This window comes from Mandrillus leucophaeus, unplaced genomic scaffold (genome assembly GCF_000951045.1).
Source record: "Mandrillus leucophaeus isolate KB7577 unplaced genomic scaffold, Mleu.le_1.0 Scaffold385, whole genome shotgun sequence".
Lineage (NCBI taxonomy): Eukaryota > Metazoa > Chordata > Mammalia > Primates > Cercopithecidae > Mandrillus > Mandrillus leucophaeus.
The window spans coordinates 547,939-567,003 of record NW_012104087.1 but is presented as its reverse complement, the minus strand read 5'-3'; the positions used below and the strand labels follow the sequence as shown (position 1 = coordinate 567,003).

The 19,065-nt window shown below is 36.0% G+C and overlaps 1 protein-coding gene across 2 annotated transcripts in view; it reads left to right on the top strand.

Annotated features, from left to right (window-relative positions):
• The first annotated feature begins 4,831 nt into the window (after positions 1–4,831).
• The window catches only part of PHF14 (PHD finger protein 14), a 201,108-nt gene continuing 186,874 nt past the window's right edge, over positions 4,832–19,065 (top strand). For both annotated transcript variants that reach the window (XM_011990866.1, XM_011990867.1), the window contains exons 1-3: positions 4,832–5,289; positions 5,804–5,914; positions 13,332–14,116. In XM_011990866.1, the coding sequence (XP_011846256.1) occupies position 5,289; positions 5,804–5,914; positions 13,332–14,116 (897 nt within the window). In that variant the 5' untranslated portion in view covers positions 4,832–5,288. The remainder of the gene's footprint in view (positions 5,290–5,803; positions 5,915–13,331; positions 14,117–19,065) is intronic.

The window sequence follows — 19,065 nt, the reverse complement described above, 5'->3', positions numbered from 1 at the left end:
CCCTCATTGTCTCTTGCCTAAGTGTTATGCAGAGAATTTATTGGAAGAACTCACTTTAGTGATTCTTCTCTTTGATGATCATCACCTGGATGAATTTATTAGCTCCTTAGTCTGTTGCATTTTGTTGGCAATCTGGACCTACTTCCAGAACTGTCAAAATTCCTCCATAGCCCTCAAAAGTCTGCTGGTGACATTACTCTCAGGTTTATAGAAATGCTATGATTTTATGGATTTATTTCTATTTGTATATTTCTTCTGTGATTTCTGTGTATTTTGGGGAGGGTAGTGAGGTAATTCACATGTTCATTTTGTTCAATTACTTGTGAACCGGCACTATTATCTTTAGATTTACAGCAAACTAAATTTTACTTTCTTGGCTTCTTAAAAAATTAATCAGGATCTGCAGTTTCTCTCTCAACAAAATAAGACAATTCAATTTTGTTTTTTTCATTTCTCGTATTTTACTTTCCTCAAGCACTCCATCTCTTTACCCCCTACCTCTTGGATTTGGTTACAATAATTTAGAATTATGTCCCCTCTAGTTTGCATATCCTTGCTTAATAAAACTGTATTAAATCCCACAATCTCAGTATCAGCAATTATTCACAATTTATTTTAACTTTTATTTTCTTTTTCTCTTACATCATTTTTTCTCTTACAACATTTTACATGTCCTCTCATTTCTTGGATTTAAAAGACTTTTTTCTTAGAGTAATTTTGGAAATAGGGTACACTGTTATCTGCTTCTCAAAACTTCAAGTAAGTAACCAGACAGGTTATTAATATTATTTCCAGATCTGGGTGATGAATCGGAGGCTCAATGTTGACTTTTTTAAGGTTACACAAATTCAGTGGCAAAGCCTAGACCCAAATTTGGATCTCCAGACTCTGAAGTTTGCTGTCTTTTGTATACATATTTGTTTCTTTTTCTTATAGTAGGTGTCCACGACAAGCTGTTTATTTTACTATCTTTTGTTGGAGTACTTTGAAAGACCATTTCTAAATACAGATCTCTGCTTTTCATAATTATTGCTGATGCTTGTGCAGTCATATTCAGTTTGCTTAGAATTGTGGACATTAAGAATATTATTTGGCAAAATCCTACATTGAGGCTGTTTGTGGTTGCTGTTTTTTGGAAACAATTATTATATAATTCTTCTTTGTGTAGTCATACATAAATATCTTGAATTTGAATACCTGACAACTAGAATAAAAGAGAAACATGATGGATTACATAACATAAATATTCTACTAAGAAGATGGCAGAGCATTAGGAGACTCAAAATTTTCTGAGTTAAGGCTGGGTGCAGTGGCTCACACTTGTAATCCCAGTACTTTGAGAGGTTGAGGTGGGTGATCAATTGAGGTCAGGAGTTGAAGTCCAGCCTGGCCAACATGGTGAAACCCTGTCTCTACTAAAAATATAAAAATTAGCCAGGGATGGTGGCAGGCATCTGTAATCCCACCTACTGGGGAGGCTAAGGCAGGAGAATCACTTTAACCTGGGAGACGGGAGTTGCAGTGAGCTGAGATTGCTGCCACTGCACACTCTAGCCTGGGCAACAAAGCGAGACTCCATCACCCCACCGCCCCCCCAAAAAATTCTGAGTTAAGAATGCCAAAAGTAATTTATCATGTATGCCTTAAAGATGTTCAGAAGAATATTACTGGAGATGCTATTATAGCCAGTTTATAACCAATAAAGACAAATTCTTTATATGACATAAAAATGTAATTTCCTTTATAAATATAAATGGATGCAAAAATCAACAAAATACTAGCAAACTGAATCTAGCATCTATAACAAGATTTATACAACATGACTAAGTAGAATTTATACTACAAATGCAAGGTTGATTAAGCTAATAAAAATCAAGCAATATAATAATATACCATATTGAAAAAATAAAGTACAAAAATCACGTGATCATCTCAATAGACAGAGAAGGAGTATTTAATAAAATTTGAAGCTCTTTCATGATTTAAAAAATTGGCAAACTAGGAACAAAAAGAAAGTTCCTCCACCTGAAAAAGGGCATCTATGAAAAGCTATAGATAACATAAGACTAAGTGGAAGACTGAAAGTTTTCTTCCTAAAGTCAGAAACAAGACAAAGAAGTCTTGCTCTCACCAGATTTATTCAACAATGTTCCACAGGTTCTAGCCAGAGCAATTAGGCAAGAAAAAGAAATAACAGGCATTCACAAAAGGGAGGGAAAAGTTCAAGCCCCTTCATTTAATATCATTTCCTGGAAGTTGCATGTACTGTTTCTGCTGACATGCAATTGGCCAGAACTTAACTGCAAAACTCCAACCAACATCAAGAAAGTTGGTATATTATGTCTTTATTCTTTGGAAACTTGTGCCCAGTTAAAATTTGGAGGTTCCATTTTTGAAGAAAAAGGAGACAATGGGTATTGGGAGACACCAGCAGTTCCTTCCATGTTTATTAAATGCAGGTCAAAAAAAGGAATTAGGTAATTTTTTTCCTTTCTTTTTACTTTTCTTCTTCCTTCCTTTTTCCTTCCCTCTCTTCCTTTCCTCCTTTTCTCCTTCTTTCCTTCTCTTACTTTCTTTCAATACATGAATTGCAAAAGATTACTAACCTAAATGCAATGTTGTCTTCTGGATTGGATCTTGGAACAGAAAAAAGGACATTAGTAGGAAAATTAGTGAAATATAAATAAAGTCTTTAGTCAACAAAACTGTACTCATGTCAGTTTCTTAGTTTTGATAAATGTATTATGGTTACATAAGATACTGATATTAGTGGTAGCTGGGTGAAGGATGTACAAAAACTCAGTATTATTATTGCACTTTTTGGTAAATTTGAAATTACTTCAAAATTAAAAGTTAAAAAAAGATGATTGCTGATATCCAATGGCCACGGGTTTGGAAAACTAGAAAGAATTCTTATCCACTCTTGGTGGTATATATATTAGTACAGACTTTTTTTTTTGAGATGGAGTTTCACTCTTGTCACCCAGGAGTGCAGTGGCATGATCTCTGCTCACTGCAACCTCCACCTCCCAGGTTCAAATGATTTTCTTGCCTCAGCCTCCCAAGTAGCTGGAATTACAGGTTTGTGCCACCATGCTGGCTAATTTTTGTATTTTTAGTAGACATGGGGTTTCACCATGTTGGGCAGGCTGGTCTCGAACTCCCAACCTCAGGTGATCCACCTGCGTTGGCCTCCCAAAGTGCTGGGATTACAGGTGTGAGCCACCGTGCCCGGCAGTACAGACTGTTTTTCTAGAGCAACTAGGTGTTATTTATTAAAGGTAAATGAATTAATACATTTTTATTCATAAAATCTCCTAGAAATTAGTTTTACATAAACACGAATGCCAGATTTTGAATTTCTCTTTTAGATAATTTAGCATAATTGCTCCAAATAAATCTAAAGGGCTATTGTCAAAGAGTGGAATATTTCAATTTATAATTTTATAGGTAAAACTGTCAGTCCATGATATGGTTGGTGTTTAAAGTAGAATGGAAGTGAAGTTCCCAGAATGGAGTTTTTAAAATAACCAAGTTCCTAGGATTTTAACTGGAAGAATAAATATCTGAAAGCCAGTGAGGAGTATTAAGGATGAGATGCCACTTCTTGCACCTTGAGAAAATGAAGTATGGAAGGATGAGTGGTTTTCATTTGAGAGGGCTGCAAGGTAACTTTTCCATTTCAGATGAGGAGGTAAAAGAATGATAATTGAAAAGGAAAAAAATTTACTAAGTAGGTTATACATTTTGGAATATAAGTTTCTATAGCACAATAGAAAAGTTTGAGTGGACACATAGCAATGATAGTTTGGGTGAGAGTGAGGCAGGAGAATAGGGTCTGGAGGCAGGGAACCTAAGGATGTTTCACGCCAACTTCCTAGAACTAAAATGAAAGGAAACCCCTAACTTTCCATGCCTAAGTAACAAAACGACCAAAGGCTACTCCCTTTGCAAACCCCCACTTTTTCTGCTGGGCAGATGGGAAATTGGCTGTCGGCAACAAATCAGACTGATTGCAGGGGAGGCTTCCTTTGCATAGAAGTATATCACTTTGTAACTTCACCCTGCCTCTGACTGATTGCTTTTTGCACCAGTGTTTGCACAGGAGCATGACCTTTGTGACTTCATTTAGGCCTCTGGTTGGCTGCTTTCTGCAACCAATCAGACTGATTGCGCGTTACTTTATTTACATGAAGTGAGCATGAAGTGGCCAACAGGAAGCTTCTAGAGGGTATTTGGACTCAACAGGATTCTGTATCCGGGCCCTTGAGCGGCTGCTCAGGTCGCTGTCGCACAGAGCATGCTTTCATTTTCAATAAATCCCTGCTTTTGTTCTTTTGTTGCTTCATTCTTTCTTTGCTTTGCTGGGCGTTTTGTCCAATTCTTTGTTAAAAACGCCAAGAACCTGGACAACTTGCAGTCACGACCCTCTACCGGTGACAATATTATTTAATTATTGGTAGTGGCTTAGGGTAGCAAACATCCCTTTGTGGAAAGTTTACTCAGTAAATCCTTAAAAAAACAGATCAGAAACAAAAACTGGCCTCCCAGGGATTTGGACTCAGGAGCTGAATTAGGCGCGGAGAGGGCGGAGCCTTAGGAGTTTATGGGCGGAGTTGCACTGGTTTGGCGGGCACCTCTGCTTCTGCTTGGCACTACTCGGCTCCTTGAGGCTCCCTGAGGCTCCCTGGAACGTGAGGCTCCGTGAGGCTCCCTGGGCTTCCACTCGGCTCTGTTCGGCTCCTGCTCCGGAAGGGTGGGCGGGGGCGAGTCCTGCGCATGCGCCCTCAACTCCTGCTGCTCTCAGGGCTGCGCTCAGCCTCGTGTTTTCACTTCCTTCTACTCAGAGCCGTATCCGGGTCGCTGCTTTCCCTATTGTCTGAGGCAGCCGGCCTCGAGCTGTGCAATTTCTGGGTTTTTTGTTGCTTGTGGTCCAGGCTAATAAAGTTTTTCTTTCTTTCTTTCTTTTTTTTTCTGGTTTTAACGGGAGAAATTAACTCCCTAGGGCCGCCGGGTTGGCTGCGCTGCCTGGGCCGGAGGTCTTCTCCGGCCAGGGAGCGCTGTGGGAAGGGGCTCGAGCGGCCAGGGCCAGGTGAGGCCGGGGGGGCGGGGGGTTAAGGGACCGCGGGGCTACTCTTGGGAGCGCCCCTGTCTGGCTGGCTGCGCGCCGGTTTTAAATAGCATCTTTCGGACTTGTCTTCGCGGCCCCAGTCCCCGACCTCGGCGCTGCCTGGGCTCCCGCAGCCTCTCCCTAAGTCTCCTCCAAACGACCACTTCACGGATTCCTTAGTAAGTGTGTCCAAGGCCTCTGCGGCGAGGGATCCATTTCAGCCATTCTAGATGTCAGGGCCGGTGGGAGCAGGGCAGGGGTGGGAGAACCCTGCGGGAAAGCTGGATTGGTGGACCCTGGCCCTCCATGGTCCGCGGGAGTGAAGCCCGCTTCTTTTATTCCCTGGGTTTTGCGTGTTTTATTGACTGTTACGATGTGTAAGTGGGGGATTACGAGTAAGGCACAGAACCTACATCTCGAAAAGATGGGCAAGAGGGTCAGCTTCGATTTTAGCTGGCCTGAGTTGGCGTTGGCAGCATCAGGGCTGGAGCTGCCTCTGAAACTGTCCGTGGAGCTGTCCAGCCTTCCCCACCCCACTTCTGCACCCCAACCTTCTCCTGACCTCTTTTGCTGAGAACTCAGTTAGACAAAAATTCCTTGCCCAAGGTCATCTTTGTGTTCTCTTAGCACCACAACTCTCCCCTGTGTTTGGTGTGATTATGAATGACAATGTAATTTTTTTTCTCTTAACAGTGGATCGCAGCTCCAAGAGGAGGCAGGTGAAGCCTTTGGCAGCTTCTCTGCTGGAAGCTCTTGATTATGATAGTTCAGATGACAGTGATTTTAAAGTTGGAGATGCCTCAGGTAAATATTTCCTTCTCTCTTCCCCTTTCCCAGCTTTCTGGAGTTAGGTTTATTTTTAGACTTTTTAAATCGGTTTTGATTAAAATGCCAATTTTAAGTGAAAGCACATAAACTTCATTTATTTTGTCCATTTGATTTCCCATTTTGCCTTTAGATACTGTCACTAGACCTATCGTTGCTTCTGTTTTCCTCAGAGATAATTAGCAGTCAGGGGAAGGACTTTTTCCTAAGATGCAAAAGGGTTTCTCTGTTTTACACCTTAAAATATATTTATGCTTATATTACAGAGGAAAAAACTGAAAGATATCCCAAAGTACAAAAGTATCCTGAGAGGTGTGTGGACCATTAATAGTCCCTGAGCAGGGTTCTTCTTTTTTCAGATCACTTGACATTCTCTTAGGGGAGTTTTGCTTTTTTAATGTATTAGCTCTTTTGCTAGAACAAAATTGACCAGAGTAAGAGTTGCACTTTAAATTATAGTAGGTGCTGGACCTTGTGGATTGGGCCTTTCAGATATCTCTGAAGTGTAAGTCATGCATGCTTGCTTACTATATTTAGTAATTTTAAAAACTTTTTTTTTAAAGGTGGTATATTCACGTTGTACTAAACTGGAAAACAGAAAAATATGGTTTTCCTTTGTATCTTCTGTTCAGTGTGCCTTATGTATATAATATATACAGTTTCAATTGAAGGAATCTGAGAAACATAAAAATTATGTTTAAATATTTTATGGGAAAAATACTGATAAACATGAACAATAAAAATTATTTGTAATTTCACCTCTTTTGAAAATTTAAATAAAGTGAGATGAAAATTTAAATAAAGTGAGAAGTAAAAACCTTTCCAATTTCATCTCTTCAGCAGTTTTTATATCCTTCTAGAGAGTTTGCTGTGCTTAGTCACATCTCTCCTTCCTCTGGTTTTCCCTTGTCTTTTTCCTGCTAGGGATAGTAGGAAGGGATGAATGAAATTATATTACTGTTGCTACTTTTAGTAGCATCAACAGCAGAATTTGCATTGTGATTTGCTGATAACTTTTTGTTTGCATAATCTCATTTAATTTTCACAGTAACTTAGTGAAGGAGATACTATTTTACAGGTAACAGGAGTATTGAGTTTAAAGAATTGGCATGAGGTCACTCAGGCAGTAACGGATCCAATGGATTTGACTTCAGAATTTAGTCTGTTTATCTGCTTGGATCCCAAGAGTTGATGGACGGAATCTTAAACAGAAACTCTGAATATTTGGTTACTAATTGAATTCATCCCCAGCAATCAAAAATTGATAAGTTTATCTTGATTAACTGTTTTTTTATCCTTTGCTTCTCAGCTCTTTATCCCTCCTTTAGTTGGTTTGCTGATGTTTGGTATTTCCAAAGAAGGGAAGGGGAAGGGAAAGGAGGTAAAATTTAAATCTTAGTTCTCTTGGTAAAGACCTTGGCAGATAAGAATATTCCTGACTAGGATGTAGTTTTGGTTTGTTATGGTTGTGGTTGTAAACTTTGACAAACATAGTTGGGTCTTGGAAGTTATGAATTCTTTGAATATTAGAACAATTCTAAAACTTATATTAAGTATTACATAATTATGTGACAATAAATCTTGACTTTGTGGACAGTTTGTTTATTGAGATGGAGTATTCACAGGTATCGCTTCTTTTTCAAGTGATAGAACAATCTGATACAAACAGAAAATACTTTCTCAAAATATTTTATGACATCGAGCTAAGTAGAGATTTCTGACCTTGTTAAATCCTAACTATAGTTGAAGACAACTGTTGTTTGTGAAAAATGATAGGATGAGTTTTGTTAGTTTGATATATCTATATATCCCTTAAACACACTAAAAATATTTACTTTCTGTTCCCTCTTGTAACATAATATCTAGTATGCTGTACTCATAATTTACCCTCCTGGCTCCCTGGGGAGCTTAAATTTGCGACCTGTGGTTTCAGGTCACAATTTTGTATGTATAGTTCTTGGTATTTATTGTAAAAGGGAATTTAGAAGAAAATGATTGTATTTCAAATGATTAGTAGTCAACAGAAATTGAATCATAGTTTTGACTTGTTTTAGGTGCATCGATGCTCTGCATAGCTGAGATACTGGCTTACTCTAGATTACCATTGTTTTCCATTTGAATCTTTTCTGTGCCTGAGGTAGTATATATTTAATTGAAGTCTTATAGAGAATAAGACATTAGTCCTATCACTGGTTTTCAAACATGTTGAAGTTGTGGATTCCCAGCACTACTTATGAATAGGGGATTAAATTGGAAGTAGACAAACGGTAGCTAAACATCTGTCTGATCATGTTTTCTTTCAAAATAACTTCTAGAAATGACTTATTGAATGAACTACGAACTTCCTTAGAACTTAAAGTGGTTAGATTGGTTGGCCTTAATTTTGGCTAACTGGATTCTGTGGATCAGTTTTTTCTTACCTTCATCTTGAAATCTGAAATTCTGACTATAAAACTTTTTATATTTCTGTTTGGTTTTAGGAATAAATATAGAAAACATTTGCAGATAAATGTAATTTAACTCTATCATAAAATAGAAACAAATCAACATTTGGTAAAGAGTGACCCACGAGTAAGATTGGCAAGTGATTACCAGCCTGTACCTTTAGAAAATTATGAAACTGAAGAGAGTTTATATTTTATTTTTAATGCAAAAGCACAAGAAGCTTCTCATTTTTGATTGAAAGCTATCAATAAAGTTTGAAATGAGTAAGTCCTAAAATAGGGTATGTGTGTGTTAGAATTATGGTGATAACCACCAGAAGAACAATATGTAGAAATGTTAGGTTGAACCGTATGGAATTACCAGTTTTGTAGGTCCAAAACAGTCAAATATTAGCAATTTCATGGTTTGACCTAGTTAAAGTGTTTATATTTGAGACTTGGGCATAGGGCTGGGGGTAGGATAGGAGACTTATTTACATTTAGTTATCTGCTACATTAATTGAATGTTTTAAAGAATGTTTACATCTTTATAAAGATGCAGACCTGTATTACTTTTATTAACCAGACAGATTAGCCATGCCCTCTACCCCCATCCCCCACCAGCCAAAGTAAAATGGAGTTAACTTTAGATCTTAATCAAAAGGTAGTTTAGTTAGGCCATATTACCAGGAAATAATTTAATGAGAAGAGTCAGCCTGAGACTTTGGTGGTATTTTGTGCTTAATCTGACTTTGAATAATTGGACCAAGATATGTTCATTGATTGCCCATAGTTTAGCCCTTTGCTAGATGTTATGGTGAATTTATAAAACAATAGTAATAATATTAGAATAAGTAAGTAAAATAACATGTAAGTAACATAACATGTAAGTAAAATAAAAATTAGAATAATTAAATAAAATAATTGATACAAAGGATGGTTGATCACTTGTGTAATTCAAGTCTTTCATAGGAAATGGGATTACTTTAGATTGATGTAGAACAATTTCATTGAGGAGAGGAGATAAGAGTGGAACTATGAACAGAAAGATTTAGATAAACAGCAATCTTGGTGAGGCAGAAATTAAAAGTGTTGAGACTTGGAATTGTTTTTTATATTTGGGGATCAGGGTTGACTAAAAGTAGAAGAGATAAGCCTGGAAAAGTAGAATAAGGTCAAATTGTGGCCATATATACGAGTTAAGGGTTTCTCAACCTCGGCGCTATTGGCATTTTGTGTTGGATAGTTTTTTGTTGTGGAGGCTTGTCCTGTACCCAATAGGATGTTTAGCAACAACAACCCTTTCCTCTACTAGATGCCAGTAGCCTCTAGATGCCAGTTTCCTACCTGCCCCAGCCTCACCTCCACCCCCACTTCCACTGTTGTGGCAACTGTTGTTTCCAGACATTGCCATTTGTCCTCTGGCGGAAAAAATGTCCCCATTTGAGTACCACTGGCTTAGATTTACCCATACAAACCTAAGATGACATAGCTGGAACTAGAATCAGCAGTAGAGGATGAGTTGTGTTGACTGACTGGCTGTCTTCAAGACATACACAGTTTTGGTCAAATGTAGCCCCGGGATAGCTCTAAATAACTGGTAGAATAGTGATCGGTCTGTTATCTGTTGTGTATATTTATAGTACTAATACTGTTGTACCAGATCAATGAACAGAATTAGATTGATGAAATTGATCAACAAATTTATATTGCACATGTTGTATATTAACATAAAACTAAATTAAGTCATATTGATTTTGTTATGGGGAGAACATTGGGTATAGTGGTATTGATGGTTGATATTAATTAAATTAGTTTTTATTTTATTATTTAATATTATAAAGGGATTCTTGAAGGTTGGTGTTTTAAATTCTAATTTTAAAATTTATTTTATTTTTTGTCTGGCTGTTACCACTCAGAGGAGTTTTGAAAAATTCTGTGATGGTAAAAAATTTCTTAACTGTCTGTTAGTTGAAATAGCTGTTGCTTGGAGAGATTCCGATATATTGTGTATTTGAGAAAGGTTATCTTTTATTTAACCAAATGGGAAGTAGGATTTCAATTTTAAAGATTTATTTTTTTCAAATGTAAGAAAAGTTTATTGTAGACTTGAAATTAACTCTGTCTTTCTGCCTAAGATAGCTTTATTTGAAGTGTCTGGCTAATTTCTCCAGTGTATTTCTTTTTTTCCTTTCTCTTTTTTTTTTTTTGGAACATGGCACAGAGTCATTCTTTGATTTTTAGTAATGGGAAATTTTTTTCTTTGCAACCTATGGAAAAAATAGACAGCCAAGGATCTTGATTTTTCTCATTATCATTATTACTCAGCTATGCTTGTAAATAAATATGGTTTATCTCCATCCCTCCAGTGCATATGTACAAAAAACAAATAGTGACTAATCAGATGAAGAAGTTATTTTTCACGGATCAGGGAAAGATAATATTTGATATATTGCTGATCCCTATAGAAAGATAAAATTTGATATATTGCTGATCCCTGTAGTTGGAGTCTGACTAATGTACTATATTTGGAGAACGAGGGGTTGGATAAGCTATTAGGACTTGGTTTTGTGGGAAAATGTCCATTCTTCTAATAATTAACAAATATAAAACATTGAATTTTTTTTTAATTCCTTTCTATTCAGGCATGATTATAAATCAAAAACAGAATCAAGGAGTCTCAATTTACCTCTCATTAGAAAAAATAATTAATTGGCATTGACAGCTACCAAAACAAAATCACAAAAATCTCTGACATTTTGTGAAATTTACCAAGTAACAGCAAAGTTGGATTGGTCTCAGTTTTGATCAGCTACCCACACTTCTGCCCCAGTTAATCTTACTTTTTTATCTATCATTAAATTTTGATTGGTAAAAAGCCTTCTAGAAGGTTGATCCAGAAGAAAAGTAACCTTTTCTTTCATCTTCGTCTCCTAGCTCTCTTAATTATGGCATTGCTTCCATTCTAGAGCCTAAGGTGTTTCAGTTTTCTTTAGTCAGTGTGCATAAAAGATCTTTCTGTGTCTTAGAAGTGTTTAGTCAACTCTGGTTTTTATTTATTAAATCATAATTTTAAAATGTCTAAAGATTATTATTGTTATTTTTACCAGATGGGATTTTTCCTGGTAGGTTGGGTTTAATTGCTGTGAGTGGTTTACAAAATCATAATTTTCTTAATGCTTTGGAGACTGAAAAGAAGTCACTTGTTTGTGAGTGATATTGGGTCCACACTCTTGAAATCCAAGAAGCTCAAAAATCCAAGTGTTTTGTAAGGTTGACACAAACTTACTTGATGGCAAAGCCTAACAGGAACTGGTAGGAGTTTATTTGTAGTATTTATTTCTCATACACTGTAAATATTTATATTTTTCTCTGCAGAAATAATGTTTGATTATAGGATAATCCCATGTACTTCACTGGGGGTATTACTGTAATATATGGTACATGTTCCATGTTACCCTTGAAAATCTGAGAAATTATGAATTCTAAAACACATCTGCTTCTTAAAGTTTCAGATAGGGAATTGCTGACCTGTATGATATTGCTCTTGTATCCTGTGCAAGGTTGTTTAGGATAAGAGTGTTTTTTTCAGAACAGTCACAAGTAAGCCTTGGATACCTACATGACAGATGTGAGATTGATAATGATTTCATAGAGTCAGTCAGTATCTCTTAAATGTTAGTGTTTATTTTTTATGTAATTTTGCTTGCAGGATATTTTTGTTAGCGGTCATTTTATGACTTGTGGGGCTCACTAGATACCAGATACTAATTACAGACAGCTTCCTTCAATTTTAGTGCTTAGTTAATTACAGAGGTTAAGCCTAGTTGAGTTAATAGAAATTAAAATGATATGGAAACACTCTACTTTTTCCACCATTTTATCATTACCTTTTTCTTGGCTATAGGTGCAAAAATTCATCATCCTGTGGATGTAACTATTGGTACTGGCTAAGACTTAACTGGTTTCTTCCCCACTTCCTCTTGCTCCCTGTCCTCTTTTCCTCCTCTCATTTATTTCTCTCTTCAAATATTTTAGATTGTTATTTACTTGATTGGGTACAAAGAGAATGGTTAGAAGGTTACTGAGTAGTGTTGGGTTGAGAGGGACTGGGCTGCCCTAGGTAGGAGTGGAAGAAACCTGCTAGAAAGCGTAAGTCCTATGAGCTCTTTAATGTCTTCAGCCTAACTTTTCAGTGACTGCTCATTTTCAGGATGGACTGCTTTGTTCATCAGTTTCTTCTGGTCTAGAGTGTATAAATGGTTACTGTGTAGCAGTTTTGAAAGTGTAGTGACTCTTCTTTTATTGATATGAACAGTATCCTAATAAACAGGAAAACTAATAATTTCTCTTGCAACTTCCTTTTTCTCTGCCATTGCTATTGTCTCTTTTCACCTGTGTTCTTGGTATTCCTAAAATTTGTTTGGTATATTAGGGATGTAGTATAAGTTGACTATCATAAATATCCATGCTCATTTTACTGGGTAAAGAGTAAAATAAATGAAGCAGTTTTATGGGCCAGATTTATCTTGTTTTGGTTGTGACTCAATACTTACAAGTCCATATAGTTTACAAAAGATGTTAAAGGGAGGAAGAATTTTGTCTGTGTTATCCGTAAAATTAAAATCAAGTGCCCAATCTTAAAAGAAGCACATTTACTTTAAAAAACAATTGCCTCTTCGATACCAAATATTGCCATGTGACACAAAATAGTGCTTCTCTTTTTAAAGCATATTTTAATTTAGGGTTATATATATTCATCTTCATTAGAGCTATACAAAACCATTGTATCAACTTCATTGATTTATTATTTGATCAGGTTGGGAATGTCTACCATTCTTTGACTTAAATTTGTTTATATTGTTTTGCAAGTTATTCACAAATTTTGGTGGTTTCATTTGTGTCAGCGTCGTGTGTGTGTGTGTGTATGTATATACATATGTGTGGTTTTTTTTTTCTCATATTTTCAACAGATTCTGAAGGGAGTGGTAATGGAAGTGAAGATGCTTCAAAGGACAGTGGAGAAGGTTCCTGTAGTGATTCTGAAGAAAATATTTTAGAAGAAGAACTGAATGAAGATATTAAAGTAAAAGAAGAACAGCTTAAAAATTCTGCAGAGGAAGTACTATCAGCAGAAAAACAATTAATTAAAATGGAAAAGAAGGAGGAAGAAGAAAATGGAGAAAGACCTAGAAAGAAAAAGGAGAAAGAGAAGGAAAAAGAAAAGGAAAAAGAGAAAGAGAAGGAAAGAGAGAAGGAAAAAGAAAAAGCAACAGTATCTGAGAATGTGGCTGCTTCTGCTGCTGCCACCACACCAGCCACAAGTCCTCCGGCTGTTAACACATCCCCTTCTGTTCCCACTGCGACAACTGCTGCAGAGGAACAAGTCAGCGAGCCAAAAAAATGGAACCTTCGACGAAACCGACCGCTTCTGGATTTTGTGTCCATGGAAGAGCTGAATGACATGGATGACTATGACAGTGAGGATGACAATGATTGGCGACCTACTGTAGTAAAGAGAAAAGGGAGATCTGCATCTCAGAAAGAGGGAAGTGATGGAGACAATGAGGATGATGAAGATGAGGGAAGCGGGAGTGATGAAGACGAGAATGATGAAGGCAATGATGAAGATCATAGTAGCCCTGCCAGTGAAGGGGGTTGCAAGAAGAAGAAGAGTAAAGTTCTTAGCAGAAACAGTGCTGATGATGAGGAACTGACCAATGATAGCCTGACCCTATCTCAAAGCAAGAGTAATGAGGTAGATCAACCCAATTTTTATATCTGTCTGTCTGGGGAAAAGGGAATTCTTCTCTAAGTCACTCTACACATTGTATTAAGTGGCTTCCTTGAAATCCTATTTATAGACGGCTGTGGGATGAATGAGCACTCTAACTGTAACATTTTTTCATTTGGCCAACAGACTTTTATTAAATATCTACTATTTGTCACCGTTCTCAAGGAGCTCACAATCTCTGTCCTCAAGGAGAAATATTTAGAGAAATATTTTTATATCCATAGACTTGGGAAATGACAAAGTTTTCCATTCTCCTTTTTATCCCTTTACTCCTTTGTTCATAGGACTGCTGAATGGTGCTGAGTGGAATATGAAAACAAAGGTCACCTTTCTTTCAACGTAGTTATGTCCATATCCTTATTAAAATGCAGGCCTTTAGAATACCTTAGAGCAGGGCAACAAACAGTCTAATGATTTTCTCAAACCTTAGAGATTAGTTTTAAAGATTAATTCCTTTACCGGTTGTAGCACTCATCATCTTTTTAGTCACCAAATCTTTGCTTTATGTGTACGGGACATACACATAAGTATAAACTATTTTTACATATATTTAGTAAATAAATTCTCTCTACAAAGAAATGGAATAAAAACCCAAACATTTCCATCATAAAACAGACATTTTTGTCATAAGACTGCAGTAATGGCTCAGTGCTTCTACTTGAAGTTCTACTACTGAAAGTTAGGTTTATCCATTGATCTCAGAGATGCATCATTCAAGACTCTTCAGTCAAACACATTTGTGTCTCTTTGTGTATGTGTTTTTGTATATGTTTTTCTTCAAAAGAAAGATTGAGTTGTTGTCTTACATGTAGATGTATCTGTTACATCACATGTACAACTGTAATAATTCTGTCATTTCTGTTAATGTGTTTATATTCACCAAAATTTATTTCCTTTACCACTTATTTTTTTTCCCATATCACTGAAGTAAGTTAAACTGGTAGAAAGATTTTTCCTCTTATGCTTTATTTGTGCTTTCACATTTTTCTGCCTACAAGTTTTGCATAGCAGTGATTATCTATTTTAATTGTTTTGCTTAAAAAGTTGGTGATTTCCTTACGAAAATAATCTATAGCAGGCTGTAAGGTTATCAGTGGAGATGAGACAACAGTTTATATTTGGATTATAAACACTGGTTTACTTCTGAAACCAATATTTTATATGAAAAAAAATGTTGCCTGCCTTCAATGTCATTCTAATTCTTAACTTTAAAAGAAAGTTGTCATTTGGGAAAAAATATAATATTTTTAATGATATAGCACAGGCAGTTCCATATTATCAATGCTATCTTAAACAGGCATAGAAAAATCTAATTGTTTGTATTTAATTTAGGCATGCATGCAGTTTATTTTATAGCACTTAATACTGTATATCTAATGAATAAGTTTATTTTGACAATATCACTTCCCTCATTTTTATTAGGTTGATATTCTTAGAAGTAGTCTAGCTAATGATAGAGGCAGTGTGTATTAGATTTATGCTAAAGAGTGGGGGACACCTGCATATGTTTAGAAATTTGCCACGTAAAATGTGTATAGTATCTGTTTATTAAACCTGTACTTCATAAATACTGCCTAAGAGGTTGTAGACTAACATTTACGATGCATTTGAAGTCCATGTATTGGTTGCTTAGTTTTTTTTCCCCACTAGAAGACACTTCAGTAAATAATGGGACCGTTTATGTTTAGATTAATAGTCCCAAACACAAGCACATTCAGGAATGAGATTCCAAAGCACTTCTTCAAAAAAGTGCCCATGTAGAAGAGATTATAAAAAGTTACTTTTTCTCCAGAATAACATTCTACTTAAAAGCTTGAGTCATTTTCCCCACAACTCTATTATTCAAGTGCTACAGTAATTTTTTGATGATTTTAATTTAAATTATGTCCCTCAAATTAGATAATTACATTTTAATTAAAAAACTAACCAATTGTGATTATTAGTTATATTTCTAGATTTCTTATTTGTATGATCTTAATTTTGTAAAAAGATGATTAAAGCTAGTCCTTGTTGCCTGTGGCCAATGTTTGGGTTTTAATCTTCCTGGTTATTTTAGCTAGTGATAATTTCTGTGTCCATTACATAGTTAAGTATATATTTGATTATATTTGAAGTTTGATTTTCCCTGCTTTTACTTTGTTTTCAGAAACTACTTTGTAGTAGAGATAGCTGAAAATGTAGCTTTAGAAATACATAATAGAAATATATAATTATACCATATTTAGTTTATAAGCAGGCAGACATTTTTCTTGGTTGCTATGTTAAGTTCATTTGTAATGAAATGACCTGAAACTTTCATAATTTTGAAGTTTTGTATGGGAACTTGATATTTATTTTAGCAAGGCCTTTTTATAATTATCGCTGTTAATGGCCTTGACATACCTATGCTACAGACCCTGAAATACTCTCTAGCAGTGATTCTCAAACTGTTTTTTCTTTTTTTGAGACAGGGTCTCACTCTGTTGCCCAGGCTGGAGTACAGTGACGTGATCTCGGCTCACTGCAACCTCCGCCTCGTGGGTTCAAGCAATTCTTCTGCCTCAGTTTCCTGAGTAGCTGGGAATACAGGTGCGTGCCACCATGCCCAGCACATTTTTGTATTTTTGGTAGAGATGGGGTTTCACCATGTTGGCCAGGCTGTTCTCCAACTCCTGACCTCAATTGATCCACCTGCCTTGGCCTCCCAAAGTGCTGGGATTATAGGCATGAGCCACCACGCCTGGCCTCGTTTTAAAATTTTTTTAATTTTTATTTTTTTTTTGAGACAGGGTCTCGCTTTGTTGCCCAAACTGGGGTGCAGTGGCGTGATCATGGCTAACTGCAGCTTTGATCTCCCAGGCTCGAGCAATTCTCCCACCTCAGCCTTCGGAGTAGCTGAGACTACAGGTGTACGACCATGTGCTTTTATTTTTGATTATTATTATTATTTTTTTTGTGGAGACGGTATCTTACTATGTTGCCTAGGTTCATGTCAAATTCTTGACCACAAGCAATCCTCCTGCTTCAGCCTTCCAAAGTGTTGAGATTACAGGTGTGAGCCACCACACATAGCTCTTTTACAGTTTTAAAAATTATTGAGGACAACCGTTAATATTTATGTGGATAATATCTGTTGATATTTACCATTTCAAATTAAAACTGAGTAAGCACACAAGTTGTCAGATCCCATTTTATATAGTGTCTGGAAAACTTCATTTTACTCCCATGAGGGAAAGAGTGAACAAGACAAATAGTGTCTTAGTATCATTATGAAAATTGACTTTACTTTTTATACCTGCTGAAAGAGAATTCACTGGACCACACGTTGAGAACTGCTGCTCTAGAACTGGGCATTAGATAAATTCCATTCTTGCAAACAGGCACCTGTTTTTGTCAATGACCTTCTGGCATTTTTTGGATTTAGTGCAGTCTGAAGAATCCCCTTGAAATATGGTTGTATGTCTTTTTCAGCCGTTAATCTTGCAGCTTTGAGATTCCTTAAGATTATCTTGCCCTTTAGTTTTCTGAGGTAAGTTTTTTGGAGAAGGCAGTTTAGTATTTTCAGAAATGGTTCCCATTTTCAAGATTTTGAAACTGAAGTTTTGTATGAGAATTAATACATGACAGTAAATTATGTCAATAGAATTGGCATTTTTGTTTTGTAAAAGAAAGAGTTCTTTTCTCATGGAAAATACTTAAAATTGGAGACAGTTTGGATTTTGGATTACTACTTTATAAATGTAACTTTATGTTCTTTGCTGAGTAGAATTTTTTTTTCCATAAAAGGCTCTGTTACAGATATTAGGTGTCATATTAAGAAATGGCAATTGTCACCTGATTTTTGTGAATTAAAATGTAAAAATTTTGCCAAAATTTATAAATATCCACTTCTATTTGAGACTTCTAATTTATTAATCAGTTGCCTTTTTACACATTGCAAAATGAAACAAATTGCTCTGAGTCCTAAAAAAAAGTCAGTTCTGTAACATTGTATAAATATTGAGATTCACGAGAATTTGACCTTTTCTAAAAGCTTAGAGGAAGTATGATTGGTCAAGCTTTTTGATATAATAATTTTTTCTTCAGGGCAGTAGGATTCTTTTAATTCGAATTTTACAGGAAATGTGCTGGAATTTCCTTGTATTAAACACATGTGTTTAGATAAAATTTAGCCTATTGTATATATCATTTACAATCATACATGGAACATATATATATATAAAAATGAACAGTAAGCATATTTTAGAGCCTGTGAAGAACATTGATCAGTGTTACCATTTTGGGGGTAAGTTTTAAATCCTGATGGAAAAAATGAAATATTTACTATAAGTAGTGATTGATTTATTCATGTAATATCACTTATTCTTCTATAATTACATTGGATTCCATTACATTATTCCACAATATTAAAGTTATTTTCTAGGTGGTACTTTTTTGCCATTCAAAACCTATTTTCCTGATGTCTATTTTTATGTAAAACCATATTTTAGAAATTTTATGTTAAAAGCTTCAGCTTAACTACTTTCTCTAAAATCTTGAAAGATGATGTATGTCCTCAGAAATATCCTAACAACAGATGATAATAAATCAGGTTTTGTATTGATCTAATCATAAGTGTGCTTAAACCTATGTTTGATGTGTTAAAACTGAGATCTAGCTGGCCGTGGTGGCACATACCTGTAATCCCAGCTACTGGGGAGGCTGAGTCAGGAGAATTGCTTGAACCTGGGAGTCGGAGGTTTCGGTGAGGCGATATCTCACCATTGCACTCCATCCTGGGCAACAACAGCGAAACTCCGTCTCAAACAAACAAACAAAAAAAGCAAAAAAGAAAACTTAAGATCCTAATTTTTTTTTTTTTTTTTGAGACGGAGTCTTGCTCTGTTGTCCAGGCTGGAGTGCAGTGGCCGGATCTCAGCTCACTGCAAGCTCCG